At 37.8% G+C, this 19,927-nt stretch overlaps 1 protein-coding gene across 1 annotated transcript in view; it reads left to right on the top strand.

Moving 5' to 3' along the window:
* Positions 1-19,927, top strand: part of ABCB1 (ATP binding cassette subfamily B member 1) — a 106,835-nt gene that overhangs the window by 38,107 nt on the left and 48,801 nt on the right. Inside the window, exons 7-13 of the mRNA XM_028118237.2 lie at positions 3,393-3,517; positions 9,971-10,142; positions 11,991-12,104; positions 12,431-12,541; positions 12,725-12,850; positions 12,960-13,163; positions 13,487-13,657. Coding sequence (XP_027974038.1) covers positions 3,393-3,517; positions 9,971-10,142; positions 11,991-12,104; positions 12,431-12,541; positions 12,725-12,850; positions 12,960-13,163; positions 13,487-13,657 — 1,023 coding nt within the window. The remainder of the gene's footprint in view (positions 1-3,392; positions 3,518-9,970; positions 10,143-11,990; positions 12,105-12,430; positions 12,542-12,724; positions 12,851-12,959; positions 13,164-13,486; positions 13,658-19,927) is intronic.

Genomic DNA, 19,927 nt, shown 5'->3' with positions numbered 1-19,927 from the left:
TGGCAAACTCTTCATGTCAGTATTTATTGAAGAACTGTTTAATATGCATTGATGTCTGTTATGGTTAAGTTAGGAAAACAGACAGAAAGTTAATCTTTTAATAACTATGCATTGCTTTGGCTACTATTTATTTAATAAATGGAGCTGTGGGCTTACTGCCGGAGACCTAAGTTTTAATTGTTATTCTGCCATAAAATTTTGGTATGATTTCTGACTTATTTCCCAAGTTCTCTGGTTGACAGCCATGTTAAAAAAGAAATGTGGCCCAGCCTAGGAAGCTTCTTTTTCCCTGTGACCTTTTGGCTCTTCTCTCTAACAGGGACAAGAGGGAAGAACAAGAAGGGACCCAGTCACAGTGAGCTTCCTTTTCCAGTAAGCAGCTTTAGACCAGTATGCTGGTGACTGGTGTCTTCCACCCAGAGACACTGGGGCAGCCAGAGGGCACAGGCAGGGGAAACCAGCACACATTGCCTCCACCGAGAGATAGCTGGTAGGCTGACCTTTTAGAATCCATTTCCACTCCCTCAGGTAGTAGAAACAGAGGCTGTTAAGAGTACTTGCATCTCAAGATAAACCATGCTAACCAAAATAATGCCCCAAGGCTCTGAATAGGAAACTGCTACTGGAACCACAGGTCACACAAGTAGGCCAGGAATTTCAGACTAAGCCCACATAAGGTGACGGCTTGCTAAAATTCAAGATTTAAATAGGACCCTTTCTCCTAGCATACCAGACAAAATGTCCAGTATACAATAAAAAGTCACTTGTTGTACGAAGAACCAAGAAAATCACAACTTGAATGAGAAAACAAAACAAAACAAAACCAAAAACAATGAACTGACACTAACGCTGAGGTAAGTCAAATTAGATTTATTGGACATGGATTTTGAAACGGCCACCATAAAAATGCTTCACTAATCAATTACAAATTCTCTCAAAATATAAGAAAAACTGGGCAATATCAGCAATGGAGTAGAAGGTGTAAAAACAGGATGAAATGAGGGCGCCTGGGTGGCTCAGTCAGTTAGGTGGCTGCCTTCGCCTCAGGTCATGATCCTGGAGTCCCGGGATCGAGTCTCACATCGGGCTCCCTCCTTAACAGGGAGTCTTTTCTCCCTCTGACCCTCCCCCCTCTCATGTGCTCTCTCTCTCTCTCTCTCTCTCTCAAATAAATAAATAGTCTTTAAAAAAAACAGGATGAAATGAAATGAGAAAATGTAAAGATACAACAGCAAAACTAGGGGTCACGGTGGACTGTCTCAGTCTCCCTGAGTGGAGAATCTGTACCTGGAGAGAGAACAGTGGAATTCACTGACCTCTGAAACAGAGAGAAAATGAAAAGAGCTCCAGGGATCTGTGGGACAATAACAGAAATGCCAACATTTGTCACCACTGGAGTCTCAAAGGAAGAGGAGAAAGAGCGGAGGGTAGAAGACGTATTGAAACTAACCGTAAATTAAAACAGATCTAAACCTTCAGTCCATGAAAAATAATATGTCAAAAGAGCACATTTTGGGTGGCAAATTCTGCTTCCTTTTAGTTGCTTGGAGATGTCAGGAAGGTCTAGTGCGTAAGTGGGTTATTGCTTTGGGTACCAAAGAAGATGGGTACATGCGGCACCGTATCTGCACGTAGAACATGGTTAATGGATGTTCACTTGCTTTCACCCACCCATTCTTCTTACTGGACAAGAGTCTGTTGCCTGATGGGCTGCATGCCAAACACGACACCACTTTTGTGGCAGAGATAAAGGGTTTTATTACAGGATGCCAAACAAGGAGGTGAGAGAAAATTTCTCAAATCTGCCTCCGTGGGGTGTATTTAAGGATAAGGGGTTGAGATGTCTCAGGGTGTGTAGATTGAATGGAATAAGGTGATTGGATCTAGGGAAAAAAAGGAAGTGTCCCCCTTTCCAAGTGTATGCATTCAGGAATCATGCCTTCTCATGGGACACATGTTCATTAAATGTCGGCATAAGAAGGACAGGGGTGGAGGTGGGGAGACCGTGGGGTGCATCATCAGAGGTTCCTTTTTTTTTCACTCTTGATGCCTTTTGTGCCCCCGCAAGAATTCTTCCTTGATTTGCTCTCATCTCAGCTGGTCTTACCAATGGTCTGTCAACCTCTGCAAAACAGGCTCATAAGTCAGTCAGATTAACCACAAGTTCCTCACAGAGTAGTCATGCATTTGTTAACTCAGCAGCATCAGTTTCATTCTTAAATCTGTCACAGCTCCTTTTACATTCACATGCCGCAAAAGAAGTGCACTGTTAAAATCGAAACAACTTTGAGCTTTTTACTGATACTACTTGTATAAATGAGTCCGCAAATGCTTCAAAATTACTTATTGAAAGAGTGTAATGCTGTTTAATTAGAACTTTATTATCAATCGCTTGCATGTAACCCTTCGGTGGCTGACTACATAGGCACTCCAGGTACCAATAGTAACATCATCCTTGGCATCCTAGTTGATCCCATTTTCCGAATAGGGCCCTCTGGGAGCCCAGGTCATATGTCAGTGTGTGGTTGCAGATAGAGAGAGGTTCACGCTCCTTCCTGTCTGTTAATTCAGGCTTTGCAGCCGTATGGACTCACCCTTGAATCTTAGATATTTCACTTAGTAGCAAATTACTTTAACTTTTTCACCCCTTCATTTCCTCATATGTAAAGTAGGAAAAATAATATCTACCTCACTGTGCAACTGAGAAGAGTAAATGAGATCCTGTGTATATAATCTACCCTGTACTGTTCCACAGAATAAACACTCAGGAACCAATCAGAAGGATCAAAGAGCATGCATATGAAATAAAGGCCTCCCTGGTGGCTGAGTATATTGTTTTGCTCAGGAGCTCCAGCGAAGGGGAACACTCTCTAAAACCCTGGCCTCGGAGAAACCTTCTTGAAATCCAGGGACCACATGCTGCTTGGTGCTCTGCATTTTTCTGGTCTCCCACCTTGACACTGCTGATCCAGAGGACAATCAGCAATTGCTCTGTTCAGCTCATACTGTATTTCCTTGATGTAATTAATGCCTTTTTTCCCTCATTTTGTTTATGATTATAGTATATACCTCCTTTTCTGAAATTTAAGATCTCCCCAAAGTCCCAGTCTTACTTATTTAGATGAGGATCCATGAGGTAGCTGGTGAAAAAATAATAATTTTAAATTATTGTATACCATCTCAGTCCAAAAAGAATTTGAAGTGGCTAACAGCGTGAATATATATACTTAAAAACAGAACATCATGACCAAAATCAAATGAAAGACAGACTTTATTCTATAGATACATTAGCATACACGGATCATTGGTGTATATATTTATTTTTATTTTACAAAAGATAAAATTAACTTTTTAAAAAATTTTAAATTATCTGAAATTGCATTTTTGAACAGATACTGTCTTCATTTACTGATAAAGAACTGTTGGCATATGCAAAAGCTGGAGCAGTAGCTGAAGAGGTCTTAGCGGCAATCAGAACTGTGATTGCCTTTGGAGGACAAAAGAAAGAACTTGAAAGGTTTGAGTTTTTTATTTTAAGTTGCTAGTAATTTTAAATTGTTTCATTGTATATGCCCTTCAAATTGACAGTGTTAAATATAAGGGTGTGTGTGTGTGTGTATTTTTAAATAGCTTCCTGGATATAATACAGCGTAGCTAATATTCTGGAAAAGTTGTAATTTTAGTTGTACTCTTCTCAACATCTGCTAATTCAAAACATTTTCTAGAATGTTCTAGGTGGGTAGTGACAATAAAATAGTTTCTTAAGGCTGAAACATATTTTATAACTGATGATAATTTTTCCCCATTAAGTCAATTTTTGGTTCTCTAAGACTAAATGAGTATTTTGTATAAGATGTAGGGATACATTTTAATCTGTGGTTTGTTTCCCCTCTTGCTGGGGGTTATGCTCCATGATTTGGAAGATAAAAATATAACTAAAAAGCACATTTGTACAAAATTTCAAAAATCTTTATTATGTGTTGTTTAGTATTTTTTGTACAACCCTTTTATTAAATTTCTGAGAGTGTAGATGGTAAATTTATTGCAGTGTATAATATTCATCAGATCCACTGATTTCTGAACAGTGACAGACTATTGAATATATGTTACAATTGAATATATGTTATAATCTGATATAGTATTTTAATGTTACGAATATATGAGTATTTGGATATTAGGAAACACTAAACTGTATTTTTTTTTGGAACATTATACATTGTTGGTAGAGCCATAAAGAAAACAAGAGAATTTTGACAAGTCAGAATGATAGTTACTCCTGGGGGAGAAGAGGCGTGGGGTTTCTGTAGTTGTGGTAGTATTCTGTTTCTTGACCTCAGTTGGGCTGACATGGGTATGCACTGCATAATTATTTTTTATACTGTACCTGTGCATTTTTAGTATACTTTTGTTCATATGATATATTTCATACCCACAAAGATGTCCTCTGAGAATAATTTGTGATGGCTAAGCACCATAGTTCAAAGGAGAGTAACAACTATGTTCGCTCTCAATTCTTTGTTTTTGCCTTAGAATACGTCTGACTAATAAAATGGGAAATCTTGCTTAATGATCAGGCAAGCATCCAATCAAATACAACCCTTCCTCTTCAGAAGTTAAATTCTTTCAAGGGGAGGAGAAGGCTAAAGACAACCGCAAATAACAAACTAATATACCAGTTGGGTAAATATTATTTGGGGATATAAACAAGTCTTTTAGAGTCATGGGGGTACTATTTAGATGATTCAGAAAAGTCTTCTCTGAATAGTTAATGTTTGAGCAAACAGAGAATGAAGTTTTGAACTCAGATTCTTTTCCAGTTTTTCTCAGTGGAAAGGTGGACCAGAGAAAGAGTACGTCCACCAACACAGGGAGACAAATACAACTTTTCTGCTTCTGCCTAGTTTCTGAGCTAGGGGAAAGCATCTCCTTATAGAAAGCAAAATCTCAGGCCTCACCCTCAGGTGCACTCAGGGCCTGAATTTATTAAACTCTGTGAACGAGGGAGTGCTCTCACCCCAAAACAAGATTTCACATTAAAAATGAATCTTAGTCCAATGAAACCACTAGGGTGTCCAGTTGAAGAAATGAGAACTTGCTGAAAATTAATTAAGCATCCAAATTAAGAACTTAGAAAAAGAACAACAGAGTAAAAGAAGTATAAGGAGGGAATCATAAATAGCAAAAATTAACAGAATAGAAAATAACTGTAAGAAAGCAGAAGCTTGACAAATCCATAAACTAATTCTTCAAAAAGACTAATAAATAACCAAGTACTTTGCAAATTTAATCAAGAATAAAAAAAGAATAAATAAGGAAAAATTGCTACAGATAAAAAAATTTTATTTTTAAAAAAGTACAGCTTTATACCAGTAAATTTTAAAATGCTAATGAAATAGACAATATCCTAGAAAAATATAGGCTAAAACTCTCACTTAGGAGGAAGAAAACTTGAGTAGACCTACAATTGTTAAAGGACTTAAATCCAAAGTTAAAAATATCCACCTTCTGCCCTTATATACACAGCAAAACCCAGAGTCCAGATAATTTTACAGACAAGTTCTCCCAAAACTTCAAGAAAGAGATAATCCTATGTTATAGAAATTGTTTCAGAGAATGAGAAAAAAATATATTGAAAGTTGTGAATTCATTTTATGAGGCCAGTGTAACTTTGAAGCCACAATCTGGCAGATATATGAGAAAGGAAAATTATAAAGCAAATTCTCTTAAAACATAGATGCAGAAGGTCTACATAAATTATTAGCTAAACAAATCCATGTGAAAAATATCAGATTAAAAAAAAATCTTGAACTTATTAGCTTTATCCCATGAGTGCAAAGATGGTTTAACATTAGGAAATCTATTAATATAATTAAGCACATTAACAGATTGAAAGGAAGAGATGTTTTGTATTGATGGGTGGGGGAAAAACATTAATTACATATGATTTATGACAAACTCAAAACTAGGAGTAAGAATTAATTTTCTTAATAGAGAGTATATACCAGAGATACATAAGGAAACATCATACTTAGTGGTGAAATGCGCAAAGCATTCCTTAAAATACTGAATGAAACAGGTATATGTGCTAGCATTATTTCTAGTTAGTGTTGAACTGGTACTAGATAATAACACCAACAAAACAGGTAAGAGTAAGAATTAAAAAAATAAAACAAAAAAGAAATAAAAGCTAGAAGGGTTGGAAAACAAGAAGCAAAATTGTCATTATTCACAGATGATATGATCGTATGCACAGAAATTCCGTAGACTCTGCAGACTAACAACACTCAGTGAGATCTCTGGGCATCTGATCACAATTCAGAGAAAATTGCTGTGAAACCAGCAATGAATGATAAGATAATAAATAGGATTTCATTGATTCTAAGATGCACATTTTTCTCTCACAATGCTGAAATTAAGATAAATTCTACAATCAGTACCATCTTATAATTGCTGTGGATCTGGATTGAAGTCAATCCTTACAGGCAGGATTTGTGTTTGCTTCCGCCATTCACTGGGGATGGTATTAACCTAAGACCACCTTACATGAGATTCTTTGTCTAGGAGTTCAGACCTGCATGAATATTGTCTGTGGTTCAGATTCTCAGGGAGTTGTTTTTTCCTCCCTTCACTTGAGACACACGAGTTTCCCTGCTGTCACTCTCCCTGGGGCGTGTGCTCATTATACTGAGGCTGTAGTCCTTTGGGTCCCAGCTGTAGATTGATTGTCCTACTAAACTCCTTAATCCTACAAAAAATAACAGAATAACACTAACTCCTCCCAATGAATGACATCCTAAATTTGATGAATATGATCATTTTCAAGAGGGACTATTATTAGCAATAAAAATTATAATTATGTATGGAATATAATTAGTAAGGAGGGAAAAGACATTGTGGGAGTTAAGTCTGGTCTTCAGAACTCAGATAAATCTGATCATTTTAGTTTAGGAAAAGTTTAAATGAATTTAGTTTTTTTTCCTAAAGAAGATGGGGATCAAATTTTTATTATAAGAATAAGCAAATGGGCGCACACAACTCTATTCAGAGATGCATTTTCTGTGTCGCATCATTTCTTCAGAAGATATTAGTTATTGGGATGTGTCTTTGAAAGGATATTCTCCCCTGGTGAATTGGAAATTAGTTTTGCCGGGCGCCTGGGTGGCTCAGTTGGTTAAGCGACTGCCTTTGGCTCAGGTCATGATCCTGGAGTCCCGGGATCGAGTCCCGCATCGGGCTTCCTGCTCGGCGGGGAGTCTGCTTCTCCCTCTGACCCTCTTCCCTCTCGTACTCTCTATCTCTCATTCTCTCTCTCTCAAATAAATAAATAAAATCTTAAAAAAAAAAAGGAAATTAGTTTCGCCTTTAAATCAAGAGCAAATTCAGGACTACATGCTTGCCTCATTTTCTTTCCAGGTTGGCCATTTCTTGAAAGTTCATTCATTCAACAGATGGAGCCAGTGTCTACCACACGTACATGCTACACTCTGGGTTTTTCAATATTAATTTTACTTTAACTATGGCAGTCAGGGGAGGGCTCTCTGAGAAGGTTTCATCTAGGCTGAGACTGGAAGGATGAGGAAATGCCTACGCTGGTGGGAGAAGGGATAGAAGAGTCTTCCACATTTCCCGAGGTGGCAAACATTGGTATGGTCTAGAAGATACCATAAGGCTTGTATGCCTGGAGCTCTGTTGAGTGAGGGGAGATGGAGAAGAGAGGCAATTGAAGGTGGTGGGGGCCATGGAGGAGTTAAGATTTGATTCCAAGGGCACAGGAGGTTGAGGGTCTTAAACAAAGGAAGGAGTATCCACATTATGTTTTAAGATGATTTCTCTGCCTGTAATTGGTTTGGTGAATGAGGAGAGGAGTTAAAGATTGGAGGCAGGGAGACCAGTGGAAAGGCTGTTGTAGCCTGGGTGAAAAGGCTTATGGTGCCCTGATGTGGACTGCAGGCAGGAGAGGGGAGACAGGTACCTAGATTTCAGATGTAATTTGGAAGTAGGATTGCTAAAACTATTCGTAGGTCAAGTGTAATCTTCAGTTTTCTTTTTAGTTCTTTCCCTTCCTTTCTCTGCTTTTGCATGGACAAGTAATTAAGGTCTTAGTCTGACTTTCTCTTCCAATTAACAGGTGCAGGAGGAAGCTGGCTCTCTTGGAATGGAAATTTAACCAGAATTTAGATGAATTCAATTCTGTAGTATAAGAATAGCTTTATTCTCCTTAATTTTAAAATGATATTTTTCTCTCTTGTGTGTCTTACCGCTTAGTATTGATTTTTCTGCTTAACTAAAATTGTTTCTTGCTCTTGTAAGTGGTTGTTTGTGTCACTGATAAATATTTTCATAATACTGAAGAAGAATTTTTTAAAACATCACTGTTTTTGTTATGTATTTTTAATCCATTTTAGAAACTGTGACTTTAATTACCATTCTTACACTAATGCTTTTAATGAGTAGGTGGTTTTAATAGGTGATTTTGTAGTGTGGTATTTTTTATCAAAACACCAGTCAAAAAGCTTGTGTAAAAGTAAGTATTGTTGATGTCTCTTTCCTCCTTACCCTCTTTCTTTTTTCATTTATCTTTTCTTGTATCTAAATGATTTTCTTCCTTGTTGTTGCTTCTTCCTCTGAAAATGTTTCCTCTGGCTGCATGGTACAACAACGTATCAGTGAAGTGAGTTCTGCATTAGTCTAGGTAAGCAAGAACTGATAGAAAGTAACAATAAAGGTGTGAATCATATACATTAAAGTTCCTTATTTGTAATTATGTATTGTGGATGCTTCTTAATACCTTTTGCCTCTGGTCAACTCAAAACGTGGGAAATAGATCAACCATTGAAACACGTTACTCAAAAATAATTTTTTTGCACTAAGATTATAACTGGCAAGTTAGGGACACACATTTTTGCAGAGAGAAACTCTCATAGTATGTTACTATTTTATCACTCTAAAGTTCGGTTTGAATTTGGCCTTTAGTGGATATAGGAGTCGTGTAAGTTTCATTTGGCAGGCTTTGAACTGGTAAAGCAGCTAGTCAAAAAAAATCACAAAGGCAAGAAGGAACGCATACTTTTACCTGAGCAGAACTTGATCTTTGCTGTACATTCCAACTGGGTGGGTGGGTGGGTGGGGGGAATTCTTCCAAAGAAAATTAATATAATACTACATATTTGTATAGTCATGCTTTTATGGATCAAAGACCTCAGAATCTTAATTTTATGTAGAAGTAAGTTCTTTCTACAGTTACGAACTTTTTCTTTCTGCCAGGTAACGTTCTAAGTTCCCAGGGAGATGTGATTAAGAGGATAAAGACAGGTTTAAGACTCAATTATAATCTGTTCTATTTCTCTAATAATTTTACCTCAATTCTATATTTACGAAGATTCTTCTTAAGAAAAGAGATACAGAGATAAGCTAATGGGGCCCACATTAAAAAAAAGAAAGAAGGAAAGAAAGACAGAAAGAAAGACAGAAAGAAAGAAAGAAAGCAAAAGAAAAAGAATCTTCCTTAACGTTCCCTTAAACATTCAGTGGTTTAAAGACTTTGTGTTGAGAACTTTTTAGCCTTATATCTGCTTTTTATTATTAAACTTAAAAGGCATGCAGATTTTAAAGGGAAAACAGATATTTTCGTGGCTTCTTTTTGTCTTGCCTATGAAACAATGCAAGTTCTGGAAGTTTACTAAACATTATTTCACGTATTTCATTATAGTTAAGGCCAGAGAAGAAGCTTTAGAATACTTTCCCCCAAATTATTTAATCTCTGTAGATAAGCCTCAGTTTACTCATCTACAAGAAGGGATTAAAACAGTGCTAACACCACAGGGTCAATGTATGAACAAAAGGAGAAAATGCACAGTAAGCACCTACCACAGGGTTGGGCACATTCTAAGTACTAAATAACCATCATGCTATCTTGGCTCATTTCATATGATTTATGAGTATATGTGATAGTTTTTGTTACTTCTCCCAGGTACAACAAAAATTTAGAAGAAGCTAAGAGAATTGGGATAAAGAAAGCTATCACAGCCAACATTTCTATTGGTGCTGCTTTCCTGCTGATCTATGCCTCATATGCTCTGGCATTCTGGTATGGGACCACCTTGGTCCTCTCCCATGAATATTCTATTGGACAAGTACTCACTGTAAGTGATGTTATTTTAAGAAATGAGTCTCTCCTAAAAATTCCAGTGAAGTTGAGTGGTGTTGGCTGGAGTGATGTTAGAGAATAGGTATTGAAGAACTATTGAATAATACAAAGAGCCATGTGCTACTAGATTAAAAAGTGGAAAGGAAATTAGATGTATTGAGCGTCTTCTTTGCAGATCCCTTGCACAGTTTGTCTTGAAGCCTAAATAATATTAACATCACTAATCCCTATAGCATGAAATCTCATTTGTTGAGATCATTTCTCTGTGGCAGGCTCAATGCTAAGCATTTTATTTTTATTTTCTGGTTGACTATTCACAATGACAAATGACAAAATACACCATTTAACTATTTTTCAAATTCTTTTGAATGACAGCTAGTCCACCTTGCAAAGTTATGGAAGTATTAATTGTTACTCTTCCTTAAAGAATATTCTCTTTGGAGGTTCTCGGCCTTATAGAACTTTGTACAAACACAGAAAGCTTGCCATTTGAGCTATCCTCTTTTATTTCAAAGTGGTGAAATAGTTCATAAACAAAGCCCAATCCGTATTGTGATCTAATAAAGTACATACTGTTAGAAGGGTCACTCAGTTCCTTTTTCATAGGCTAATAAGCACAAGTATATTGTTGGTGACAGACAGAATTTTGTTGAGTCCCTTAGAACAGTTCCCTTTCTCAGGAACCAGATTTGTAATGTAGATATAATAATTGTGTCATCCAAAATGTGCAAGGCTATTTAGTTAAGAATGGTGTTTACCAAAAAGCTTTTATTAGGATAGTAATGCTATCGGTGAACCTAGGTTGTAATAAGAAATGTGTTCTACTTAATTGTGATGTAGATATGCTGTTTAAAATCTTGTTTTCACTGATCCCAGAACTGCCTCATAAACTGGAAGCATGCAGAATATGAGTAAGAGCATGGGATTTGAAATCAGGCTGACTTGGATCAAATTCCAGCCGCTTATTAACTGTATGATTTGGGGTGGCCACATAGACTTTACAAGTTTCTGCTACCTCTTTTGCCAAATGGAAATGGCAGGAATAATTTGCCATAACTTTAGTTGTAAGTTCTAACTGAGGAAATGAATACAGAATCACTTAGCAAAATTTCTTTTGTGTAAATTATTGGGTAATTCCTGTGTGATTTAGAAAGAAATTAATAGTGATATTAGTTCTCTGTAACCCTGAAGAAAAACAATTTCATTTGGGCAAAATGAAAAAAACAAAACCTGTTTATCAGACCTCAAAGAGAACATAGTCTGGTAGAAGGAAAGTAGACAACCTGCTCAAGAATAATGCCCTAGATGTGTGGTTTATCATTTACAAAATATTTTCGTATGTACTGTTTCATTTGATACACTCTAAGGTTGCCAGGTTAGGAAAACAGATAGACTCCTGCCTAGTTTGGCAAATGAAGAAATTGAAGCCTGGAGAATCTAGGAGAATTGCCTGAAGACATATAGCCGGTTAGGGCTTATCCAGAATTTGGACCTTGGTCTTCTGACACTCATTTTGATATTTGTTTCCCCTATGCCCTGATGACGATCTAAACCAAAATAATTAGCTCTTAAATAAATATATATTCTATTATATTCTGGTCCTGTGGAACTTGTTCCACTGTTTCACCGAGCAAGTAAGATTAATTCTGTATTGTAAATCAAAAAGGATTTAAACTTCTAAAATGTTTTTAACACCCAGGACTCATAAGTTGACTTGTCACTTTAAAAGTTAATTAGCAAAAATAATACTAATAAAATTTAATTAGCTATGTTAGAAGAAAGATGTATGAAAAAGTTGTAATAAACACTATGTAACTTGATGATTTTCCTTCACATCCCTCAGGTCTTCTTTTCTGTATTAATTGGGGCTTTCAGTATTGGACAGGCATCTCCAAGCATTGAAGCATTTGCAAACGCAAGAGGGGCAGCTTATGAAATTTTCAAGATAATTGATAACGTAAGTCTGGGCTAGTTGTTTATCCATGTAGAAGTTTTTCTTTTTCTTTTTCTTTTTTCAGACATCATAAAGGCACATTATTAATGTTGCTCAAAAGGAATCATGCTACTTAAAAGTTTGAGAAACATCAGTTCAAAGCATTACTAAAAGAAAAAAATGCATAACACCATTTTTAAAAATCCTTACACATGAGCCTCTTTCCATACTCATGTAAAAGTTTTTCTACTTAAAAGTTCATTCCTTTATCGCTTTATCCGACTCTCCACAAATGTCACTAAAAACAGCTCTTGTAACCTAGTCATCTTCTGAAATTTTATTCTGTTTAGAAACCAAGCATTGACAGCTATTCGAAGAATGGACATAAGCCAGATAATATTAAGGGAAATTTGGAATTCAAAAATGTTCACTTCAGTTACCCGTCTCGAAAAGAAGTTAAGGTACAATGATACATGATTAATCAGTGATTCAACCACGTATTGGATGAAGAGTTTCTGATACTTTATTTTAGTGATTTTTTTTTTTTTAATGTATATGTAAACCTCATTTTGACTTGAACTGTCCGTTCGTAGTTCCAGGATCTGTGTATTGCCCTTATGTTTATTTCTCGTTCATCCTGTTAGATCCTGAAGGGCCTCAACCTGAAGGTGGAGAGTGGGCAGACGGTGGCGCTGGTTGGGAACAGCGGCTGTGGGAAGAGCACGACAGTGCAGCTGATGCAGAGGCTCTATGACCCCACGGACGGCACGGTGAGGTGGCTCTTGCTGAACGCGATGCTGCAGCAATCAGCAGTCACCATGGCACATCTCACATTCCGAATCGGCAATGCATGGAACTCATGTTTACTTTTTATTTCAGGTCTGCATTGATGGACAGGACATTAGGGCCATAAACGTAAGGCACCTTCGGGAAATTACTGGTGTGGTGAGTCAGGAACCTGTGTTGTTTGCCACCACGATAGCTGAAAACATACGCTATGGCCGCGAAAATGTCACCATGGAAGAGATCGAGAAGGCTGTCAAGGAAGCCAACGCCTATGACTTTATCATGAAACTACCTAATGTAAGTCCTCGATCTTTGCCATGCTAGAGGTTCAAAGACTAGAATGCTGGCCCAATGCAGAAGTTAGGAATCTACTACGCATTAGAGGAGACTCCTAAGAAGAGAAATCACGATGACTTCAGATTTTAAAGCTCTGGCACCATCAACTCGTAGTAGGCATATTTGTAAAAATTGGGGTTGGTTATTGCTGAGTTTTGAGGAACTGGATCATATTGCCTGTGGGTTGTTTGTGGGATTACTTCCCATCTTAAAATGTAGCTGACATAGCTTCTTGTTTTGCTAACCACCACCCCAACCCTTTTATCTTCTGTGTTGTGTTGTAGAAATTTGACACCCTGGTTGGAGAGAGAGGGGCCCAGCTGAGTGGTGGACAGAAGCAGAGAATCGCCATCGCTCGGGCCCTGGTTCGCAACCCCAAGATCCTCCTGCTGGATGAGGCCACGTCAGCTCTGGACACTGAAAGTGAAGCAGTGGTTCAAGTGGCCCTGGATAAGGTCTGTGAGCCTCACTTCAACCTAATTTGTAAGCATAAGGACATCCCACTGTAAAGTAAAAAAACTTTTACATGAGTTAATTCTTCTTGATACTCTTTTTTAAAAAGGACATTTCTGATAGCTCTGAAAGGGATCCAGTCAGGTATCAAAATCACATCTCCTGTCCTGTTTGGATCTGTTCATTTAATTTCTATTTATTTCTGTTTCTTTTTTTAAATAGAAACAAACTTTCAATGAAAGATACTTGCAAAATTTTTAAATTAAACCACGAGAAAGAGAGATTCAAATGAAAATTGGTCTTCGTTGTGATCTTGAAAACTTGGCTGTAGAGATAACCCTGTTATTTAGGCTTTCTGTTTTTGCTGTTGTCAACAAGAGGAAGATATAATGAAGGTTCACATTTAATTTCCAAGACGTTAAATACCCACTGAAGATCCTATGGGAAATGACAAAAACCTCTTGTCCTCAGGAAAGGGGAAGAGAACTGACGATGTTGGAAACTTACCGGGTCCATGAAATGTCCTTGACTGTCAACAGAGTCTGACCTTCCTGCAATCCTTGAGTTCATGTGTCTCATTCACCAGATCAGATTTGAGGGCTTACACTGTGCTAGGCACCGTTTGATTGGTCTCTGGTATGTATTGATAACCAGCCTAGTTCTGTGAGGACAAGGAATATGAAGACCTCTTTTTTTTGAAGTTTTTATTTAAATTCCAGTGCGTCAACATACGGTATAATACTAGTTTCAGATGTACACTATAGTGATTCAACACTTCCATACATCACCTGGTGCTCATCACAAGTGTGCTCCTTAATCCCCGTCACCTACTCCACCCAGCCTCCCACCCACCTCCCCTCTGGTAACCATCAGTTCTCTGTAGTTAAGAGTCTGTTTCTTGATTTGCTTCCCTCTTTTTATTTTCCCTCTGCTTATTTGTTTTGTTTCTTTAATTCCACATACGAGTGAAATCATACGGTATTTGTCTTTCTCTAACTGACTTATTTCACTTAGCATAATACACTCTAGCTCTACCCACGTCATTGCAAATGGCAAGATTTCATTCTTTTTATGGCTGAGTAATATTCTCTTGTATACATGTACCACCTCTTCTTTATCCATTCATCAGTTGATGGACACTTGGGCTGTTTCCATACTTTGGCTACTGTAGATAATGCTGCTATAAACATTGGGTGGCGTGTATCCCTTTGAATTAGTATTTTCATATCCTTTGGATCAGTACCTAGGAGTGCATTTGCTGAATCATAGAGTAGTTCTATTTTTAACTTTTTTTTTTTAATTTTATTATGTTAGTCACCATACAATACATCATTAGTTTTTGATGTGGTGATCCACCATCCATTGTTTTTGTATAACACCCAGTGCTCCATGCAGTACGTGCCCTCCTTAATACCCACCACCGGGCTAACCAATCCCCCCTCCCCCCTCCCCTCTAAAACCCTGTTTGTTTCTCAGAGTCCATCGTCTCTCATGGTTCGTCTCCCCCTCCGATTCCCCACCCCCATTTTTCCCTTCCTTCTCCTAATGTCCTCCCTGCTGTTCCTTATGTTCCACAAATAAGTGAAACCATATGATAATTGACTTTCTCGACTTGACTTATTTCACTTAGCATAATCTCCTCCAGTCCCATCCATGTTGATGTAAAAGTTGGGTATTCATCCTTTCTGATGGCTGAGTAATACTCCATTGTATATATGGACCACATCTTTATCCATTCATCTGTTGAATGGCATCTCGGCTCTTTCCACAGTTTGGCTATTGTGGACATTGCTGCTATGAACATTGGGGTGCATATGGCCCTTCTTTTCACTACCTCTGTGTCTTTGTGGTAAATACCCAGTAGTGCAATAGCTGGGTCATACGGTAGCTCTATTTTTAAATTTTTGAGGCACCTCCACACTGTTTTCCAAAGTGGCTGTACCAACTTGCATTCCCACCAACAGTATAAGAGGGTTCCTCTTTCTCCACAGCCTTTCCAACATTTGTTGTTTCTTGCCTTGTCAGTTTTTGCCATTCTAACTGGTGTAAGGTGGTATCTCAATGTGGTTTTGATTTGAATTTCCCTGATGGCTAATGATGATGAACATTTTTTCATGTGTCTGTTAGCCATTTGTATGTCTTCTTCAGAAAAGTGTCTTTTCATATCTTCTGCCCACTTTTTGACTTGATTATTTGTTTCTTGGGTGCTGAGTTTGAGAAGTTCTTTATAGATCTTGAATACCAGCCCTTAATCTGTAGTGTCATTTGCAAATATCTTCTCCCATTCTGTGGGTTGCCTCTTTGTTTTGTTGACTGTTTCCTTTGCTGTGCAGAAGTGTTTTATCTTGATGAAGTCCCAAAAGTTCATTTTTGCTTTTGTTTCACTAGCTTTTGGAGATGTATCTTGAAAGAAGTTGCTGTGGGCAATGTCAAAGAGGTTACTGCCTATGTTCTCCTCTAGGATTTTGATGGATTCCTGTCTCACATTGAGGTCTTTCATCCACTTTGAGTTTATCTTTGTGAATGGTGTTAGAGAATGGTCGAGTTTCATTCTTCTGCATGTGGCTGTCCAATTGTCCCAGCACCATTTATTGAAGAGACTGTCTTTTTTCCATTGCATGTTTTTTCCTGCTTTGTCCAAGATTATTTGACCATAGAGTTGAGGGTTCATATCTGGGTTCTCTATTCTGTTCCATTGCTCTATATGTCTGTTTTTGTGCCAGTACCATGCTGTCTTGGTGATCACAGCTTTGTGATATAGTTTGAAATTGGGCAATGTGATGCCCCCAGCTTTGTTTTTCTTTTTCAACATTTCCTTGGCGATTCAGGGTCTTTTCTGATTCCATACAAATTTTAGGATTGTTTGTTCCAGCACTTTGAAAAATGTCATTGGAATTTTGATCGGGATGGCATTGAAGGTATAGATTGTTCTGGGTAGCATAGACATTTTAACAATGTTTATTCTTCCGATCTATGAGCATGGAATATTTTTCCATCTTTTTGTGTCTTCTTCAATTTCTTTCATGAGTGTTCTGTAGTTCCTAGAGTATAGATCCTTTACCTCTTTGGTTAGGTTTATTCCGAAGTATCTTATGGTTTTTGGCTATTATAAATGGAATCGTTTCTCTAATTTCTCTTTCTACAGTTGTGTTGTTAGTGTATAAGAAAGCAACTGATTTCTGTGCATTGATTTTGTATCCTGCCACATTACTGAATTGCTGTATGAGTTCTAGTAATTTGGGGGTGGAGTCTTTTGGGTTTTCCACATAAAGTATCATGTCATCTGCAAAAAGAGAGAGTTTGACTTCTTCTTTGCCAATTTGAATACCTTTTATTGCTTTTTGTTGTCTGATTGCTGTTGCTAGGACTTCTAGTACTATTGTGAACAATAGTGGCAAGAGTGGGCATTTTTGACGTGTTCCTGATCTTAAGGGCAAGGCTCTCAGCTTTCCCCCATTGAGGATGATATTCGCTGTGGGTTCTTCATAGATGGATTTTATGAACTTGAGGAATGTTCCCTCTATCCCTATACTCTGAAGAGTTTTAATCAGGAAAGGATGTTGTATTTTGTCAAATGCTTTTTCAGCATCAATTGAGAGGACCATATGGTTCTTCTCCCTCCTCTTATTAATGTGTTCTAGCACATTGAATGATTTGCGAATGTTGAAGCACCCTTACATCCCAGGGATAAATCCCACTTGGTCGTGGTGGATGATCCTTTTAATGTATTGTTGGATTCTATTAGCTAGGATTTTGGAATCCATATTCATCAGGGATATCGGTCTGAAATTCTCCTTTTTTGATGGGGTCTTTGCCTGGTTTGGGGATTAAGGTAATGCTGGCCTCATAGAATGAGTTTGGAAGTTTTCCTTTTGTTTCTGGTTTTTGAAACAGCTTCAGTAGAATAGGTATTATTTCTTCTTTGAATGTTTGTTAGAATTCCCCAGGGAATCCATCAGGCCCTGGACTCTTGTTTTTTGGGAGGTTTTTGATCACTGCTTCAATCTCGTCACTGGTTATTGGCCTATTCAGGTTGTCAATTTCTTCCTGTTTCAGTCTTGGCAGCTTATAGGTTTCCAGGAAGGCATCCATTTCGTCCAGATTGCTCAGTTTATTGGCATATAGTTGTTGTTAATAATTTCTAATAATTGTTTCTATTTCCTTGGTGTTAGTCGTGATCTCTCCCCTTTCATTCATAATTTTATTAATTTGGGTCCTTTCTCTTTTCTTTTGCATAAGTCTGGCCAGTGGTTTATCGATCTTATTAATTCTTTCAAAGAACCAACTTCTAGTTTCGTTGATCTGATCTACTGTGTTTCTGGTTTCTAATTCATTGATCTCTGCTCTAATTTTAATTATTTCTCTTCTAATGCGTGGCTTAGGCATCGTTTGTTGCTTTTTCTCTAGTTCTTTAAGGTGTAGAGTTAGTTGGTGAATTCGGGATTTTTCTATTTTTTTGAATGAGGCTTGGATGGCTATGTATTTCCCCCTTAGGACTGCCTTTGCAGTATCCCATAGGTTTTGGCCCGATGTGTTTTCGTTCTCATTGGTTTCCATGAATTGTTTAAGTTCTTCTTTGATTTCCTGGTTGACCCAAACATTCTTGAGCAGAGTGGTCTTTAGTTTCCAAGTGTTTGAATTTCTGCCAAATTTTTTCTTGTGATTGAGTTCGAGTTTTAAAGCATTGTGGTCTGAGAATATGCAGGGAATAATCTCAATCTTTTGATATCGGTTGAGACCTGATTTGTGACCCAGTATGTGCTCTATTCTGGAGAAAGTTCCATGTGCACTCGAGAAGAATGAGTATTCTGTTGTTTTAGGGTGGAATGTTCTATAAATATCTATGAGGTCCATCTGATCCAGTGTATCATTCAAAGCTCTCGTTTCCTTGTTGATTTTCTGCTTAGATGATCTGTCATTGCTGAGAGTGGAGTATTGAGGTCTCCTACAATTAATGTATTGTTATCAATATGACTCTTTATTTTGGTTAACAGTTGGCTTATGTAGATGGCTGCTCCCATGTTGGGGGCATAGATATTTACAATTGTTAGATCTTCTCATTGGATAGACCCTTTAAGAATGATATAGTGTCCTTCTGTGTCTAATTACAGACTTTAGTTTAAAATCTAATTTGTCTGATATAAGAATTGCTACCCCAGCTTTCTTTTGAGGTCAGCTGGCATGGAAGATGGATCTCCATCCCTTCACGTTCAGTCTGGATGTATCTTTAGGTTCAAAATGAGTCTCTTGTAGGCAGCATATGGATGAGTCCTGTCTTTTTATCCAATCTGCAACCCTGTGCCGTTTTATTTAGGCCATTCACGTTGAGAGTGATTATTGAAAGATATGAATTAATTGTCATTATGTTGCCTGTGAAGACGTTGTTTTTATAGATTGTCCCTGTAAATTTCTGTTGTATATCACTCTTGGGGTCTTTTTCCTTTTATAGAACCCCTCTTGATATTTCTTGCAGGGCAAATTAATGGTCACATATTCTTTCAGTTTCTGCTGGTCGTGAAAGCTCTGCATCTCTCCATCCATTCTAAATGAAAGCCTTGCCGGATAAAGTATTCTTGGCTGCATGCTCTTCTCGTTTAGTACCCTGATTATGTCTTGCCAGGCCTTTCTGGCTTGCCAGGTCTCTGTGGGTAGGTCTGATGTTATTCTGATGTTTCTCCCTCTGTATGTAAGGAATCTCTTCCCCCTAACTGTCTTTAAGATGGTTTCCTTGGTTCTAAGATTGGCAAGTATTACTATTACATGCCGCGGTGTTGGCCTGTATTCCTTGATCTTGGGAAGGGTCCTCTCTGCCTCTAGGACGCAAATGTTTGTTTCCTTCCCCAGATTAGGGAAGTTCTTAGCTACGATTTGCTCAAATACATCTTCTAGTCCTCTCTCTCTCTCTCTCCACTCCCTCCGGGATTCCAATCATTCTGACACTGGAACGCTTCATGGTGTCACTTATTTCTCTGATTCTATTTTCATGGATTCTGAGTTGTTTTTCCCTGGCCTCCTCTTTTCCCTTTTTATCTATTATATTGTCTTCCAGGTCACTTATTCGTTCTTCTGCCTCAGTTACCCTAGCTGTTAGATTATATAGATTGGATTGGATCTCATTGTTAGCATTTTTAAGTTCTGCCAATTCAGCCTTCATTTCTGCCCTTTGAGGGAATGTATAGAGTCCAAATTATTGACCAGAACTGGAGCAAGATGCACCTGTTTTCTTGGGACCTTAGGGTTGCTGGCCTCTTGTTTTCCCAGCCTGTCTTCTG

Source organism: Eumetopias jubatus, unplaced genomic scaffold (assembly GCF_037043125.1).
Source record: "Eumetopias jubatus isolate StellerSeaLion01/CBP00866 unplaced genomic scaffold, mEumJub1_p1.0 scaffold_14, whole genome shotgun sequence".
Taxonomy (NCBI): Eukaryota; Metazoa; Chordata; class Mammalia; order Carnivora; family Otariidae; genus Eumetopias; species Eumetopias jubatus.
Note: the sequence above shows the minus strand (reverse complement) of the source record. Positions and strands in the feature narration are given on the sequence as shown.